At 37.0% G+C, this 19,370-nt stretch overlaps 2 protein-coding genes across 2 annotated transcripts in view; both read left to right on the forward strand.

The window, feature by feature from the left end:
* LOC144437329 (uncharacterized) overlaps positions 1-6,251 on the forward strand; it is an 11,294-nt gene extending 5,043 nt beyond the window's left edge. The window contains exons 6-10 of the mRNA XM_078126253.1: positions 1-160; positions 763-948; positions 1,761-1,883; positions 3,810-3,975; positions 4,372-6,251. The exon at positions 1-160 is cut by the window's left edge and continues 8 nt beyond it. Of these exons, the coding sequence (XP_077982379.1) occupies positions 1-160; positions 763-948; positions 1,761-1,883; positions 3,810-3,975; positions 4,372-5,014 (1,278 nt within the window). The 3' untranslated portion in view covers positions 5,015-6,251. The remainder of the gene's footprint in view (positions 161-762; positions 949-1,760; positions 1,884-3,809; positions 3,976-4,371) is intronic.
* Positions 6,252-8,341: 2,090 nt separating this feature from the next.
* On the forward strand, positions 8,342-19,018 carry LOC144437409 (bone morphogenetic protein 1-like). Its single transcript, XM_078126338.1, has 10 exons — positions 8,342-8,533; positions 9,740-9,878; positions 9,976-10,115; positions 10,375-10,737; positions 11,775-11,997; positions 13,647-13,817; positions 14,641-14,826; positions 15,667-15,786; positions 16,599-16,797; positions 16,937-19,018. Exons 2-10 carry the CDS (start codon positions 9,782-9,784, stop codon positions 17,241-17,243), a joined length of 1,806 nt encoding a protein of 601 aa, XP_077982464.1. The 5' UTR covers positions 8,342-8,533; positions 9,740-9,781; the 3' UTR covers positions 17,244-19,018.
* Positions 19,019-19,370: the final 352 nt, after the last annotated feature.

Raw genomic sequence — 19,370 nt, forward strand, 5'->3', positions numbered from 1 at the left:
GGGACATCTACAACAGTCTACTCCAATGGCGGGATTATTCTGTCACATGATCCCAGCTTTTACCCGTCATACACCACCTGTACTCAGACTATTTTTGCCAATGGACACTATGACAACGTCTATCTCAAGTTCATCAAAATTGACTTAATATATTCGTATGGTAGGTTATCGTATTCTGATCCTTCAAATTCCTTTAACAGATAAATAGTCACTGGTTAGGAAGAGACTATAATAAGGTGTAAATGGAATACACTGGGATTATAGTAATGAAGTGAATAACAAGACCCAATCGATGATTTATTATCCTCCTTGACATTAGCCTAAAATCCAGACGACTGGGAATTTTAAAATTTAATTTCCCAGTCAAAATATTGTGTTGGGCAGATAACGAATCCAAAAAAAACCACCCGCATGGATTCCATGCTACTTTGAAACAATATCTACAAAACATACACAAAAAGTCATGAAAATATATCCCATTCAAAATATACATTCGTACCTATCCACCTACCTACCCATATTCATACATACACACATACACACCTATATACATACCTACCCATTCATCCATCTACTTACCCACCAATACCCATATATTTACACACACACACACCCCCCCACACACACACACACGGAAAGATTAGCTTAATACCACCAGTGCAAAATCTTCATCTCACTGACGTCCTCCACCCAGCTGACCCAGAAAAAAGCTTGTATTCAACCTTTTAGTAAAGACATAGTTTTCCTTTTTTATAATTTTAGGGTGCAGCAGTGACTACATTACAGTAACTGATGCATATGGTACTGTCCAGGGAATATTTTGTGACTACACGAGCACGACAGAGTTTACTACGGACAGTGGTAGCTTGACAGTCGCTTTTACGGCGGGTTACCATTACACTTCTTACGGTGGATTCGAAGCAATCTTTACTCTGTATAGTAATAATTGTAAGTATCACCCTGCATGTTGGTACTTATATTGTAAATATCGCCCTACACGTTGGTACATATATTGTAAATATCGCCCTACATGTTGGTACATATATTGTAAGTATCACCCTACATGTTGGTATATATATTGTAAGTATCACACTACATGTTGGTACATATATTGTAAATATCACCCCACATGTTGGTACATATATTGTAAATATCACCATGCATGTTGGTACATATATTGTAAGTATCACCCTACATGTTGGTACATATATTGTAAATATCACACTACATGTTGGTACATATATTGTAAATATCACCCCACATGTTGGTACATATATTGTAAGTATCACTCTGCATGTTGGTACATATATTGTAAATATCACACTACATGTTGGTACATATATTGTAAGTATCACTCTGCATGTTGGTACATATATTGTAAATATCACCCCACATGTTGGTACATATATTGTAAGTATCACTCTGCATGTTGGTACATAAATTGTACATACCTTACAGCTTAAGTACAAAGGCTTCTGACTACATTTTGTTTCGTTTCACCTCTTGATGGCTAAGCTTGCATGGATGTTTATGTTAGCACGCCCTCGAAATGTTGCAAACTGTCTACCCAGTAACAAACTGCCCAATCATGGCTCCCCTGATATCAAATTACAGATAACTTCTTGAAATAACGATGTTGCAATTAAAAATTTCGTCACTTGTCCAGTTTTCCAATTTTAGTACGAAATCATATAATTCATACAGATGATGAATGTTTTCATATCATGACCGGTGATTTGTTTGTTGTATTTCTTACACAGACGGTACTTGCTACAGCTATGATTTTAATTGTAATAACGATTGGTGTATAGACAATGCTCTTCGTTGCGATGGCAACAATCACTGTAGTGATTATTCAGACGAAGTTGATTGTGATGAACCAGGTATGTGAGATATTAGTCATCTCTTACAGGTATGTGAGGTATTAGTCATCTCTTACACGTATGTGAGATATTAGTCATCTCTTACAGGTATGTGAGGTATTAGTAATCTCTTACAGGCATGTGAGGTATTAGTCATCTCTTACAGGCATGTGAGATATTAGTCATCTCTTACAGGTATGTGAGATATTAGTCATCTCTTACAGGTATGTGAGGTATTAGTCATCTCTTACAGGTATGTGAGGTATTAGTCGTCTCTTACAGGTATGTGAGGTATTAGTCATCTCTTACAGGTGTGTGAGGTATCAGTCATCTCTTACAGGTATGTGAGGTATTAGTCATCTCTTACAGGTATGTGAGGTATTAGTCATCTCTTACAGGTATGTGAGGTATTAGTCATCTCCTACAGGTATGTGAGGTATTAGTCATCTCTTACGGGTATGTGATGTATTAGTCATCTCTTACAGGTATGTGAGGTATTAGTCATCTCCTACAGGTATGTGAGGTATTAGTCATCTCTTACGGGTATGTGAGGTATTAGTCATCTCTTACAGGTATGTGAGGTATTAGTCATCTCTTACAGGTATGTGAGGTATTAGTCATCTCTTACAGGTATGTGAGGTATTAGTCATCTCTTACAGGTATGTGAGGTATTAGTCATCTCTTACAGGTATGTGAGGTATCAGTCATCTCTTACAGGTATGTGAGGTATTAGTCATCTCTTACAGGTATGTGAGGTATTAGTCATCTCTTACAGGTGTGTGAGGTATTAGTCATCTCTTACAGGTATGTGAGGTATCAGTCATCTCTTACAGGTATGTGAGGTATTAGTCATCTCTTACAGGTATATGAGGTATTAGCCATCTCCTACAGGTATGTGAGGTATCAGTCATCTCTTACAGGTATGTGAGGTATTAGTCATCTCTTACAGGTATATGAGGTATTAGTCATCTCCTACAGGTATGTGAGGTATTAGTCATCTCTTACAGGTATGTGAGGTATTAGTCATCTCTTACAGGTATGTGAGGTATTAGTCATCTCTTACAGGTATGTGAGGTATTAGTCATCTCTTACAGGTATGTGAGGTACTAGTCATCTCCTACAGGTATGTGAGGTATTAGTCATCTCTTACAGGTATGTGAGGTATTAGCCATCTCTTACAGGCATGTGAGGTATTAGTCATCTCTTACAGGTATGTGAGGTATTAGTCATCTCCTACAGGTATGTGAGGTATTAGTCATCTCTTACAGGCATGTGAGGTATTAGTCATCTCTTACAGATATATGACGTATTAGTCATCTCCTACAGGTATGTGAGGTATTAGTCATCTCTTACAGGTATGTGAGGTATTAGTCAGCTCTTACAGGTATGTGAGGTATTATCATCTCTTACAGATATATGACGTATTAGTCATCTCCTACAGGTGTGTGAGGTATTAGTAATCTCTTACAGGTATGTGAGGTATTAGTCATATCTTACAGGTATGTGAAGTACTAGTCATATGTTACAGGTATGTGAGGTATTAGTCATCTCTTACAGGTATGTGAGGTATAATTTGAACTTCGATCATCCTTACAAGGGCCGGTGTATTGGCAACATGTAAATAACCCACGGGGGGGGGGGCTAAAACTAAAAGGAAAAACAGGTAATTTGAAAACTTACATAATACTCTCCTAAACGTAATTGGTGAATGACACCGAGTGTTAAAATGAGAGAACTAAAACTACGTATGGCAAAAATGGCTATGACAAAGTACTAAGAAAACCATTTTATCTTCCAAACAATGGAGTTTGTACTAAAGTTGACCTAGTATTCTTGAAATTTTTATAAGCAATGAATTAAGGCTTTCTCATCGTACTACGATTCATAGCGGGGTGGGGGTGGATTAGAACAATTAGAAGTCTAAACTTTATACCTTTATATCTTTAGCTGATATTGGAGCAATAGTTGGTGGAGTGGTTGGAGCCATCTTTGTTCTTATCGTCATAATAGCAATCGTAGCCTGCTGTTGTTGCTGTTCTAAAAAGTCATCATCAACCGCGCCATCTACCACAACACCAGCTGCGACAACACAACCAAATACGGGGAGCACCATGTAAGTATCTGCGGTACCTTATAAAATGTCATATAAGGTGACAACGGTAGTAGAGTGGACAGTAGCAGGTTTTGTGGTAGACAGATAATTCATATGAACTCACGTGTGTTTGAATTCCAAGATGATTCATCGTCAAACTGTTAATATCGATGCCATTAAGTTACTTATTAAATGCCTTGACAGACACTTTAAGCATTCTCCACTGTATATAACTAACAACAAAAGTAAACTTGTTTTCTGTGGTATCAGCACAATTGCCTATAGAAAACGATAAATGAAACAAATACCTAATAGAAACAAGGGTTTGGATATTATCTCACACTCGTGTCGAGTCTACATAAAATATTAATTTCTCGACCAATTTTTATTTATTGTTGTGTTTGTTGTTGTTTACAGTCCTACAGTCACTTACCATGTACGGATGGTTGCACCACAAGGCTACAGTGGTGGATACAACAATCAAGGTTATAATACAGGTCCACCTCCTATTCAGGGACAGACCAATACGGCAGCTGCTCCAGTAGATAACACTCCGATGCCACAATCTATGGGGTACAATCCGGCACAATATCCACCCCCAAAGTCGGATGCTGTGGGGTACAATCCAGTACAACATCCTCCCCCACAGTCACAATCTATGGGGTACAATCCGACACAACATCCTCCCCCACAGTCGGATTCTGTGGGGTACAATCCGGTACAACATCCACCCCCACAGTCGGATTCTGTGGGGTACAATCCGGCACAACATCCTCCACCACAGTCAGAATCTATGGGGTACAATCCGCAATACCCTCCCCCACAGTCAGAATCCACGGGGTACAATCCTGCACAATACCCTCCCCCACAGTCAGAATCTATGGGGTACAATCCAATGTACCCTCCTCAACAACAAGGATCTGCAGGATATAACCCTGCCTACCCACCTGCGACTCAGGGTGTAAATGTACCACCGGAATCAGTTGCCTATGGTGATACTGCGGGCTCCCCTCCTGCTATGCCTCCTCCAACCTATGACACCGCAGTGAGCCATAAATAAACCAGATTTAGACCGATTTACTTCCATATGGGCAAAGTCTTTAGATTTTCGTTCCTACACACAATAATTATTGGAATACAAAGTTCTTAGCCATAGCTACCATAAATGACATACCCCAAATAGTTATTCCCAGCTATGAGAAATCTGAAGTTTGTATATTTACGATGTTGCCTAGTTACCGAAAATAATTAATTATGCAAATGAATAATTCTAACTTTATAGGATACATATAATTTGTTAACATCAATGTGTGCATCAATGTGCAATTTGAAGCTTCTACTCTCAAATCATTAATTATAGAAATGATCGATTACAATTAAAAACTACATCAATTAACTATATCAATAACTGTAACAAATTAATACATCAGATACAGTCTAATTACTGAAAATCATTAATTATGCAAATGATGCATTAAAACTAAAAGCTATATCAACAAGCTTTTCCGAGCATGTGTAATTAGTTATGGTTGAAGTACGTATGTAACAAATTATATTGAATTTGAAGCTTGCGCTTTCAAAACTATAGCCTAATTACTAAAAATCGTTAATTCTGCCAATGTGTTACATAAATATGCTTTACAATTACAAGATACGTGCTCTCTGGTATCATGAATGTGTGTACCAAATTATATAGAATTTGAAGAATGCATTCTTAAGATATAGCCTAGTTACTGAAAATCATTAATTATGCAAATGACTCATTAAAACTAACCATATGCACATTCAATGCTAAGTCAGTGAATTTCGTTTACTTATTGTTTTCCAGGCAATAATTCACGATAGTAGATTTTTGTATACATAATGCAAACATTAGTCGAGAGAGGTGAATTAACAAACTTCTATTTTTCTATAAATACTACACCACAAGAGTTAAACAGACTGACTAGCAACTCAGTTACTCTACAATATTCACGTGTTTTGTGAGAATTTTTTTGAGATATCTTATTTTGTGAACTTGTGTTTTTGAGAAACCTTTATCTCAAATTGAACATTTACCACTTTGTATATAGTTATTTATCTTGATATCCAAGTGTGAGAAAAGTTCAACTAATATATACATAAATTCTTACTCTTTGCCAAACTATCACTGAAACATACTTATGTACTGAATTGTCATTATCTATCGTATTTGTTTACAATTCAGTATCTAGTGTAGGCTAATATATGGCATTAATTGACGATTAAGACATGTATGAAGATTTTCATCTAGTAAAGACAAAAGTCCCCATATTTGTGTTGTCATAGTGATAGAATTAAGACTTACGTATGTTTATTTGTAATCTTATATTATGATATTGAAGTACATACATTTACAAATATTTACAAACTTTTATTCTATGTCTTTCTATAACGTTTTAATGTAACAACGTCCAGAAACGATGTCTATAGAATTTATTATAATTCACAATGAAATATTAAAGGTTTTTGTCACGTGTTAAACTCTGCATTAATCATATCATTCTCCAGTAACTGTAAATAAAAACTTTCCTACAACAAGATCAAACCAATTCTTGAAAGATATCTGTTTTCTCATTCAGAAATGCCATATCACTCGTTAGTACGTTGCGAACCCCCTTATCTCCATGTAAGTGGTATGGTTATGTGGAGTCCATCATACATGTAATTTGGATGTCTTTCGTAAGGAGGAAAAAAGTAAGATTTGGTAATTCAAAAAAATATGCAAATTAGTCATTAATATAAAAGCCACAGCCATCATATCTATGAGACGTAAATGTCAAGATATAATCATTACATTCATCAACTTTGATAAATGAGATTTTGAGACACCATTTATATACATATCGCCTAATTGGTAAATACAATTGATTATGCAAATTAGTCAAGTAATATACATATCACATTTATCATATTTGCAGGACAATTGTGTCATAGTATCATGAATATATCCGCAAAGTTATTTGTAATTCTAAACAATCAAGTATTGCCTAATTAAGAAATGTCATTAATTATGCAAATAACTCATGTACGTGAAATGTTGCTTCGATAAGATTAACAGAATACTGCTTATCTTCAATTTAATTTGAAATTTGAAGTATGCATTCTTATATTATTAAATAAAGGAAAATCTCTTAATTATGCAAATGATTTATCAATGTGTATACACATAATGTTTACCGAACTCTAATTGGTTCTCACCCCGCTCATCAGAAATGTATTTACAAAATTGAATTAAAATTGAACAAAGATTTTTTGAGATATTGCAGTCATAAAGAGATACATTGTAGACAAACAAACATCGGTAAAACATTATATTACCAAAGACATAATTTCTACTCATAATTTAAGAACATTACATAATTACATAGAAATGAATATGAAAGAATATGGAGATATTGTAATACAGGTAGAAAGACCTTTCACAGACATAGTAGTGTATGTACAGGTCGGGTATGATGAAGTGAGAAGAGCTTTCAACACCACCACCCAGCTGCACTAGTCGGCGGCTTACTGGAAACACACCCTTTTTTTTAAATTCTGCATTAATGTTGACGCACACGAAAGGGGTTGTAACCGTTACGATTAACAGTATTCACTCAAACTACTGTCCCCTATGTAATCCATAGAGATGCGTAATCCTGCTTGTATGAGTGAATAACATTACAAATATGAACATAAATGATATTACTACTTTTAGTCCATCTTGCTTGTAGGGAAAAATACAAAATATACTATTGCCAAATTATGCTGCCAGTATATATTTTCCTTGTATCAAGTGAGCATTTATAGTTCAAATTTCCCCCATTGTAATGATACTGCAAACTATTTACACGAGGCCTTTAACAGTAGGAAAAACTTTATTTACAATTAAAACGTATGTGATATTTATTTATTTATGTATTTAATTTGATATTATTTGTGTCCTATAAGCCAGAGGGCTGGGTGTGGCTCTTTTTTGTGTGTAAATTTTATTTAAGTCCACACAGGACACCTTAATAAATATATGTATAGTGTATGGAAAAGACGCTTATACATAACACACATTATTTGACAGTTGGTGGGCCGTCATTGTATACATCTTCAATCCAGTCAACATTACTCGTCCCTGTGGTAGATATAATGCCGTCCTGGCGTTATATACATGTATGTAATACACCTTTAGTATATAGACATTTGTTCGAGCATAAACGTCGATGGTTCAAATGAACCGTAGCTGCCCCTTGCCTAGACTATGAAAAGATACACATACAATGGTCGACCACTTCCATTGGACAACTGACCCTTTCATAGTGTCATTCTTTGTACAGTTTCTAGTGCGCACTTCTTTTGTGACGTCATTTGTTTGCTTTTTTACTGTATATGTGTAGTTGTCAGGGAGAGGCCAACACAACATTCACTTAGAGCATATAATGAGAAATGTATGAAATCGCATAAGTGGCGCCCAGTTCGCAAGATTGACGGTGAATGTTCTCAATCATGTTTACGTGATTTTTGCAACTCGGAGCCTCAATCATGTCATAGACAGTTTAACATTTGATCAGTGGAAAATATATTTACGGTAAGTACAATATGCATGAACAGTGTATATTTTTATAACCGGTATATTGAAAAGTAAATGTGTTTCAAATCATCTCAGCACGGCACTTCTCTATAATTGACTACATGCAAAAGATATACTCTAGATATTAATGGTAGAAGGGTTTAAAAAAAGAAACATACTTTTTAAGTTTTTTTCCAAACAATGGTCACATTTGACAGTTTGATATGCCTTGCGACATAATGACAGAGTGAAAGGTGATTCATTACCTCGTGTGTTTAAATGAAACTATACAATCACATGTATATACAATGGAAATAGCCAACCTTTTCCTCTACGTCAGTACATTACTATATCGGTTAACACTTTCAAGGTTTCATATACGAAAACAATTCACAACACTCACTCACTCACTCACTCACTCACTCACTCACTCACTCACTCACTCACTTATATATCTATCTATCTACCTACCTACCTACCTACCTAACTACCTAACTAACTACCTATCTATCTATCTATCTATCTATCTATCTATCTATCTATCTATCTATCTATCTATCTATCTAGCTGTCCATCTAGCTGTCTATCTATGTGTATGTATCTGTGTGTGTTTGTGTGTATATGTATGTATGTATGTATGTATGTATGTATGTATGTATGTATGTATGTATGTATGTATGTATGTATGTATGTATGTATGTATGTATGTATGTATGTATGTATGTATGTATGTATGCGACCTATGTGTGTGTCTGCATGTGTGTTTGTTTGTGTGTGTGTGTGTGTGTGTGTGTGTGTGTATGTATGTGTGTGTGTGTGTATGTGTGTGTACGTGCCTATCTGTCTGTCTCTGACGCTTCGAACTTGATACAGTTGCAAATCAGTGACCAAGCCTTCTCTTGAGTCGAATATGTGTATTATCCATAAGCTTACAACAATTCATTTTTTTAAATGTCTCATAGCTCTAACCATGTATTTAAACCAGTTTATCAATGTCGCGCATGTATGCCTAGGGTACACATTTATAAAAAGACGAGGAAACTCAGGATAGTCTGGTAACTACCAAGCCTTCTTAAGTCATCTTAAGATATTGGAGTATACAGGTATCGAGACATATTGTATGATACCATGTTATCAGTTTTCGTTGACACTGTATGTATAAGTTATTTGCCTAGCGTACATCTAAGTACCCATATTGAATATATACAACTATCTACATTTCAGCCTCAAGACTGACACCTTCACCATCCTGATACAAATAACGAAATGTACAAGATAAAGACATTATTCATCATTGCATTTACCCTGATAGAGGGCGTCTTTCTCGTTCGAGATCATGGAACTGATGTAGTTCATCACCAAGGTAAGGGTAAAGTTGTGGTCATGGCAATAAAGCAGTTGAGATTAATTTCATCCATTGACATTTCTTTGACGTTGTAGTCTTGACTTTCTTAATACAGAAAGAAGAGCACTCGGAGACTGTGGTGGGAATTTTTATACAGATACAGGGCAATTGGCTTCACCAGGTTACCCAAGTGATTACTCAGATGATCAGAACTGTTATTATTATATATACACCACATCTAATCTACGGATACGTGTAAGTGTAGCCCGTGAAGTGTAGTTTTAGCTCATTTGCATTAGATATGCTATTGATCTCATATAAAGTGTAACCATGGTAACAGTATGAATAAGCTGATACCTCATTATAGTATCAGCAAGTCAGTCTTGGAGACCAACAAGGAAAAAACAGCCATCCAACATACCTACACACCTACACACACCTGTATTCACACAGACAGAAAGACAGACTGCATAGAGTACAAATACCTAAAATTTGCACTTCGGATTCATTCTAGTTGGCATTCTCGCTGTTCATCACTGAATCAACGCATGATTACGTAGAAGTGTACGACGGTTCAACGACATATGTCTCCTCATTTGGCAAGTACTCCGGGTCAACCATTCCCTCCATTATTCACTCCACGGGTTCATCCCTCCTCCTACATTTCCATTCCGACTACGCAGTCTCATATCAAGGATTCCTTGCCACATATACTAGTGTCTCTGAAGTTGCTGCTGACACATATAACTTTGGGGACTGTGGCGGTACTCTGACTTCAGAAACTGGGGCTATTGTGTCACCTAACTATCCGTACTATTACACTGAAAATGCAGACTGTTTTTTCTACATATCGATTTCATCAGGACAAACCGTAGAGGTAAGACAATGTGTATTTCAGAATCGTGTATGCCAACTCTGCTTTTCAGTGACACAATCAGATACACTTACATTCATATCATGACGAAAGAACTCAGCAACTATCAACTACAACATATATGTGTAAATGTGTAAAGGAAAAAACGTTCATTTATGACCTGCAGATGAGCCGGAGATATGTTTGGGGCAAAATGTTGGCGGGCGGGGGGGGGGGGGGGGGTACTCAAAAGACTGTGACAAGTAGGGCGTACTAAAATCTATTTTGTAGTATACAAAAATGGGTAAAAAGACATGAGGTTCATCGATAAAAATCTCAACAACAACAACAACAACAACAACAACAACAACAACAACAACAACAACAACAACAACAAATACCCATCATGTTACAACGATGTTATCCAAATTTCTATATTCAGTGATGTAGGCCTAGCGGCTAAGGATCTCTATAAGGTGATCTAAAGGCCAAACACATGGAGCTAGGGCTTACATTTGTACTTGTAAGATGGTGATTCCATGTATATATGTATGTATGTATGTATGTATGTATGTATGTATGTATGTATGTATGTATGTATGTATGTATGTATGTACGTACGTACGTACGTTCGTGCGTGCGTGCGTGCGTGCGTGCATGCATGCGTGCGTGCGTGCGTGCGTGCGTGCGTGCGTGCATGCATGCATGCATGCATGTATGTATGTATGTATGTATGTGTGTGTGTGTGTATGTATGTATTTATGTTTGTATGTTTGTACCATAGTATAGTCTTAACTAGTGATTGGCAGGAGATTAACTTTACCAGTAGCCAATAAGGATATGTATGTGTGTGTGTGTGTGTGTGTGTGTGTGTGTGTGTATGTATATATGTGCGTGTATGTGCTTGCGTGCGTACCATGGATGGGTGTATGGGTGTGAGTGTTGATGTATACCTGTTTATTATTCATGTGTTTATTTGACTATTGTAAATTGAAGCTAATCCTGTGTCCATTGTGAGTAAATAAGCAAGCAAAATAATCTAACTGTCTTTTCTTCAACAGCTTGAATTTGACACGTTTTCATTAGAAACGTGTTGTGATTACGTGGAGATTTTTGATGGAAGTTCAAGGTCATCACCTTCCATTGGCAAATACTATACATTCCCCGGTTCTGTGATTACGTCATCTGGGTCCAACCTCTTGCTCTACTTCCATTCTGATGATAGTATAAGCAGTCAAGGATTTTCTGCTTCATATGGACCTGGTACTGGAAGTAAAGCATACAGTATGTAAAAATGATATTATATTATATCATGCTACTATGCGCCATTCTGATTGGATAATAACTGTGGTAAAATCCCATTTTACCACGGCTGGCAGTGGTAAAATGGGCCCCTAAACTAGCATATGAATAGTACATACAAGCTGAATGTGTTCGTTCTTATACCAATAAGTTAACACTTCCCCAGAGTAAAGGTGTGTCAGGTATCCTGTACAATAGTTTGGGTTACAGTAGTCCAAATAATTCCACTGATGACCTTGCGATCGAAAGCAACTATCGATTAGTGGCTTCAACATCACTGATAAGGTACAAGTTCTCCCAATGCAACGAGCCGTCTCAGCGTCCTACTCTCGTTACGCGTTGAATCAAGCAACACCGATTCAACTTTTAACCATCAGTCAAGGTGCGTCAGGATTATTTCGAAACTGTACATTTTCAGGTTCGGTCAATGTTCAATTTGTTACCCATTAAATTAAAGTAGACTGTGTAACGTCGCGTCTCTGATTTACTGTCTCGCGCCTTCTCCGATTCAACGCCGAGACATCTATTTTTAGCAGTGTACAAGATTGTATTGTTCTTACGAAAATATCCAAACAAAATTGTTACTTTCTTTGACCTCTTACCCCCTTTTCTTTGTTGCTAGTTTTCAACGCGTTTTCGTTATGCATTATATGATGTAAATAAAGTAATTTATAAATGCAATGCAATGCATTGCAATGCAGTGTATGGTTGTGTTCATGCAGTGTGTGTGGGGGCTACATGAACGTATCCACTCATTAAAATATGCTCGTTCCCGACGATCTATTACCGACGATCTTTTTCTGTACGTGCGAATTCGCCTTTTCGGGCATATAAATAACCACAGAATCACATTTAGAAGAAATATACACACATTTTGATATAATATAATAGCAATAACTCCCGCCGAAGGAGGGTATACACTCGAATTTGGTACAATTCGCTCCATACCCGCCTTCGGCGGGGGTTATTGCTTAACTCTATGTAACTATAACGTTCCGTATTTGAACTGGACAAGTAAACTTCTACTTTAAACTTTCCAGGGTATATACATTTTGAACTGACGACAAAACCCCGGGAATCAATTTTCTATAAAAACCAAGTTTCTGAAAATTTCTTCAAACTATGCCATTTGAGAGTTTTGTCTGGTCCTTTTTGAAATAATCATAGAATTGTTGCTGTCGTAGTCTTTATTCAAATATCAATAAAATTATCAATCGTTGATTTTTCCACAGTATTTTGCGGCGGGTCATATTGGATTTTAAAATCGGCGGTCATATTGGATTTTAAAATCGGCTAATTTTTATATAATTTTGTCCCCTGTTTAAAACTTCTGTTCAGTAATCAAGAGAGAGGTTATCATTTTCTTTCTACGTTACATGTACATTTGTAATTTGTTATGACGAGTGGGGTTGATAGCCTATCGTCCCAAACAAACAAATCTCCTAGCAGGTGCAACGGTAGAAAAGATTTCAAAATTTCCCACACGTTTGTGCGTATAGAATATCAACGGAGGTGAAGAATGATTCATGGCCAAGCGTTCTTTAAAAAATCAGCCCATGAGAAGATTTTTCGAACAACACTGCAGGTAGATTCGCCATAACTTAAATTTTGGCTTTGTTTCAACTTTTAAGTTTGCAGTGACACTTCCTCGAGTGTGGATATATTCGGTGGTACCATCCAATCCCATGACCCTGACACAAATCCTTCATACACGACTTGTACTCGAACGATTGTTGCCGATGACAGCTTTAATCAAATATATCTCAAGTTCACCAAGATCAACCTTGCAGAAGATACTGGCGGTTAGTTAAAGTTTTAATATACTTTGTCATGACGCGTGACGTCAATGTACAGTACAAGGCACCCTGTAAGAAGAAAATCAGTTATCAGCTGCAGTGATTAACTTCTAACGAATCAGAGATTACTTGACAATGACAAGTTCATTGATACAGAATCAATGAATAATCAATAATATTTAAATTCTTAATTATCGCATTTCGCCTTGGAATTTATCCGAATATTATCAAATTTTACAGAAACAACAAGTCAACTTTATTAACTTTAATGACTTTGGACGCTACTTGGGAACATAATATAGTTTTCGTTCTGTTTGGTTTTCCAATTCTGTTTGGTTTACCAATATGTAGAGACAACGAGAAAGTTTACACAGGAGATGAAAAGTATTGTTTTTTATATGAACAACTTCTGATTGTAGTTTCGTTTGTTTTATCTGTCACACAATCTTACACGTGGTACAAATATTTCTAAATTGTCGTTATAAACAGTTGTGAAATAAGAATACAACACTTTCTGATTTAAAGTTATTGAAACTCCGAGTCGTGTGGTAAGTAGGTAAAATCTACCCGAATTCTTCCTGGTAATTTCATTGGGGTTCCTACCATGCAAAATTATGGTTCAAGGTATGGAAATCTGTCATGTAAGTTTTTTCAGAATTTCACCATCTTTTACTGGGGTTCACATACGAAAAGACTGACATATTAATGTGGTGACAGTTGTGAGAAGGTTTACCAGTCTGGAATAAAGACAAGCGGGAGAGGGTGTGTTAGACAATCGAACGACGAAATTTGCCTAAATCTGAATCAAATGTTTCTCCTTCTCTTTCAGGATGTGATAATGATTATGTTACTATTACTGATGCATACAGTAATCAACTTGGCAGTATATGTGACAGTGATGGCAACACAGAATTCACAACAAATAGTGGTAGTTTAACATTGTCTTTCACGGTTGGATACCATGATACACCTTATGATGGATTTGAAGCAGTTTTTACTCTCTACTATTCCTCATGTAAGCAACATTCGTCTGATGATTTATATATTATGTGATTTTAGCATGGAATGGCGAGAGAAAATTGAGGTCAAATGACATATAACGTTCTTTCAAATACATACAAGGGTATCGTTTTGATAAGAAGCAATTAATTATTCCGTCACCTGATCAATGCTGAAGATTTCGTCTACAGTGAAGCTTTCAAGTAAATTTTACAAGATTATTTTGACAAAATTATAAACTTTATAAAATTATGTTAAAGGAGTACATTTTGTAACTTTACGAATCGCACAAAGAAGGCAGTAACCAGGGTAACGAAGCGTGACCATGAGTCATATTGTTTCCTGACACCGTGATTTCAACGATTCTGATACGTCAAAAAAAATATACATTTGTGTTACTGTAGTATAACGTGAAGGAACGATGTCGACACCCACTCCGACTCATTCACTAGCATTTGAAATTGTATGACAGTGGAAGGGGTTCTTTCATTGAGCATTCTAGAAAATTATATTTTATTCATAAATATGATACAAGAATAATCGACCAAAACTATGTCAACCTAATACAACATTCAATCAGTCAAATGAACCGCACAGTTCTACACACACACACAAGCAGTTTGTGCAAACTGAGTTTACACGCTTTTTATACTAGGGAGACAATACTTCCATAGTAAACCTGTATATTCTTAGTTAATGTTGAGGCATACTTTCTGGGTGTGCGCGGCTTTGTGGGTATTACACATAGTCGTGAATGCCATTAACGGTTCATAGACTCGACACGTGTAGGGTCTACAGTTTCAGGTTGCTGACATACACACTTTTACAGATTTTTTTTTCGTATGTACCTTTGCAGACGGCGTTTGCTTCAGCGATCACTTCCTATGTGCCAATGACAAATGTATATATTCTACACTTCGTTGCGATGGTAACGACCACTGTGGAGATGATTCAGATGAAAAAGATTGTTCAAAAGGTACATTTGAATTTTTGTTCCAACTCAAGATCGATCTGAAAACAAGTAAATTCGATAGACAGACAGACAGACAGACAGACAGACAGACAGACAGACAGACAGACAGATAGATAGACACATGTATACCTAGCTAAACAGATACAAAGTCATACTCATATATACATATAAACTGACTGACTGACATATATCAACAGAGACATACAGCGACAGGATGACGGGTAGACATATACATCTATTGGATTGATGGACGGACGGACGAACGGATGGATGGATGGGTGGGTGGGTGGACGGACGGATGGATGAATGGATGAATGGATGGATGGATGAATGGATGAGTGGATGGATGGGTGGGTGGGTGGGTGGGTGGGTGGATGGATGGGTGGATAGATGGATGGATGGATGGATGGATGGATGGATGGATGGATGGATGGGTGGATGGGTGGATGGACGGACGAATGGGTGGATGGATGGATGGATGGGTGGGTGGGTGGATGGATGGGTGGATGGGTGGATGGGTGGATGGACGGACGAATGGATGGATGGATGGATGGATGGGTGGGTGGGTGGATGGATGGGTGGATGGATGGATGAATGGGTGGGTGGGTGGATGGATGGATGGATGGATGGGTGGGTGGATGGATAAATGAATGAGTGAATGAACGAACGAACGAATGGGTGGATGGATGGATGGTGGATGGATGGGTGGATGAATGGATGGATGGACGAGGTACGGACGGATTGATAGGCTGACGGATGGATAATGTCACGAAGACATCAGTCAAAATTTGTTACCCTCTATTTCTACCATACAGTTCCCGTCGGTGAAATTGTCGGTGGAGTTATTGGTGGTCTTATACTACTTGTTATTATCATAGTTATCATTTATTGCTGCTGTAAAAAATCGTCATCCAGTGCGCCCTCAACATCTACAGCTACATCAACAACTCGAACTGGAAGTAGGCCCAGACCAGTAACGACGACTGTCCGCCCAGTTGAGCCAAAACCAAAGGTGTATGTATTCATTTAATTTGATTGCAATATATCCAATTCTTAACCATACATATTTCAATAAATAAACCAATATGAACAAACATTTTACAAGTTATTACTAATGTAAAAATGTTTATTATTTTATACTCTTTGTCGACAGAACCGTCACATACAATATACGGATCACGGCAGCACCAGGATACACGGGTGGACAAAGCAACCCAGGATACGATCAAGGTCAATCATATCCACCACCATCCTCCAGTCCAATGTATCCTCCTCCAATGCAGGGACAGGGTCCGAGTACCAATACAACAGATGATCCGGCATACCCGCCATCGTATCCACCATCTACGGGATACGACATGGCATATGCACCTCCACCATCAGATATTAATGCACCAGGACCAGCAAAGTATGATGATCCGGCATACCCTCCACCATCAATGCCTCCCCCTTCGTCATAGGTAGCATTATATCAATACCCCCCACCCCCCACCCCCATACTCATAGACGGCATTGCATCTGACTACCCACTCCATTAATTCCCCGTTCGGCATACTGATGAAGTACTTGATGGGGTACTGATGAAGTACTTGATGGGGTACTCCTCAAGTGAAACTTGGAGAATTACTGGTATATTCAAGTAAATAACTACCCTAAACTTTAAATATGATATTTCGTTGTACATGTACAGGTATTAGTAAATGGCAATACTTCACAAATATCAGTATCGTATCTAATTTCTTCATTAAAAAGAAGAAAACAGATTATGAGAGGTTGCTTAGTAGCATAAATTGTGGCTCTGGTTTATTTCGCAATAAGTTTCATCTTTTTTGCAATGTATTTTTTCAGTGCATAGTTTTTATCTGTCGAGGTTTGCAAAAAAATTAACAAGGGGTACGTCAGTAATATAAAAAAGGGGCGAGGGCAAAAATTTGCTTCGATTACAGCAGCTAAGAGGTACTGTACACTAGACAGGGCTAGAGATGTGACTCTTCGCTTCGGTTACTGTAACTATCAAAATACTTTAGTCTGTACACTAGACAGAGATGTGACTCTTCCTCAATACTACATGTCGATTGAGTAGAATAATTCCAAAGACAACTATTTTAGCCGTAAAGATTTACATTTGTCGTAAGAAGAGTACAAATGGTATTTTTGTACAACAGACGCAATTTGTCAGGGAGGGAATATTGAAACATTTACAGGATGTTAATAACTACATTTTTTCGAGTTTTGAGCACAGAAATTTTATAATATTTATCTGCATTACATCCTCAGGTTTGACATTCCAACAACTGAAGTGTTGTCCACTTTATTGTAAATAGTAAAACTACATACACTGTATATATACTTTGAAACAACTAGCTCACTGAGGAGTTTGTTTCAAAACGATATAGATATTTTTTATATGTAATTTTCAATAACGATTTTGTTGTTTTTTAATGAAGACAATTTTCAAGAGAAACGTTGTGTTTATGTCTGTAAACAGAGGATTTTGTCAAATGCTGCAAAATACATCATAATCATATCTTCAATGATGCAATTATTTCTTGATACAACCAAATAATTTCTCAGAAGAATTTTGAAAGTTCCCTTATCTGAAGCAAATGATGAACCTTCATCTTAAACCTGAACTAGCTGCAACCGGGGCGTTTTCAAATAATAGCCAAAGATATATTCACTAAACATTGGTCCCTTACCTCTAAAAAGACATTGTATCTGTTGATTAGTGGTCAATATTATCTGTAGGTAGTGTAGTGGCAAGTTTTAAATTTGTCACCATGTTAAAACTGTACTAATTGTAACTGGAGTATCACTTTTGATCAGACAACCACAATATATTCATAGAAAATTGTCAAAATAAGAATAATTACACATTGTACATGTTGATCAGTAAGCAGTACAGAACAGGTTGAAATCGTGGTCGCCGTTGAGGGCGCTGCTACACGTTTATCCACAGGTGATGCGATACATTTCACGGTGTACGATACTATGAGTAAGTTATTACACCTAACAACACATTTTCAAAACAATACAAAAAACGTTCCAGTCGCAGCTATAGCTAGAACAACTTTAAGGGAAAAGAATTTTTTTTCGTGATGAAGTATTAAAATCGGATAACATCTGTTGACAAAGTTTTAAAACAACAGGAATAAGTAAAAAAAAAAGAACTTATCTAAAAACACATCTTACATATTGCTATTATTGAAATGTTGAATTTAGTAGTATTGTCTTTCTGCCACTTGTTTGACGGTATTATTAATAAAGGATCTCAATATATGGAACATGCATACTATTTGGGTGTTGTCATTGGCCACATTTGGTCAATCTGGAATTGCACTTTATCTCATTGGTCAACATAGAACACAATGTGTGTTTTGTGAATTGTCTAGTCTGCCACCACATTCCACAAAGCAAATAATAAGTGACTAACCAACCAGGTGGCATCCACGTCCTAGAATGACTGAACGAGAACATCCGGGTAGTGTGTGTGTTATGTACACTAACTAGGTAGACAAAGGGAAAGTGACCGTTTGAGCCATCTAAAGTGTAAATCCCTGACCATCTCAAGAAAGAGGAATCCAGCT

This window comes from Glandiceps talaboti, chromosome 7 (genome assembly GCF_964340395.1).
Source record: "Glandiceps talaboti chromosome 7, keGlaTala1.1, whole genome shotgun sequence".
Classification (NCBI taxonomy): domain Eukaryota; kingdom Metazoa; phylum Hemichordata; class Enteropneusta; family Spengelidae; genus Glandiceps; species Glandiceps talaboti.

Coding starts and splice junctions, on each gene's coding strand:
- LOC144437409 (XM_078126338.1), top strand. CDS start 9,782: ATGTACAAGATAAAGACATTATTCATCATTGCATTTACCCTGATAGAG. Junction 9,879..9,975: donor TGATGTAGTTCATCACCAAG/GTAAGGGTAAAG, acceptor TTCTTAATACAG/AAAGAAGAGCACTCGGAGAC. Junction 10,738..11,774: donor CATCAGGACAAACCGTAGAG/GTAAGACAATGT, acceptor TTTCTTCAACAG/CTTGAATTTGACACGTTTTC.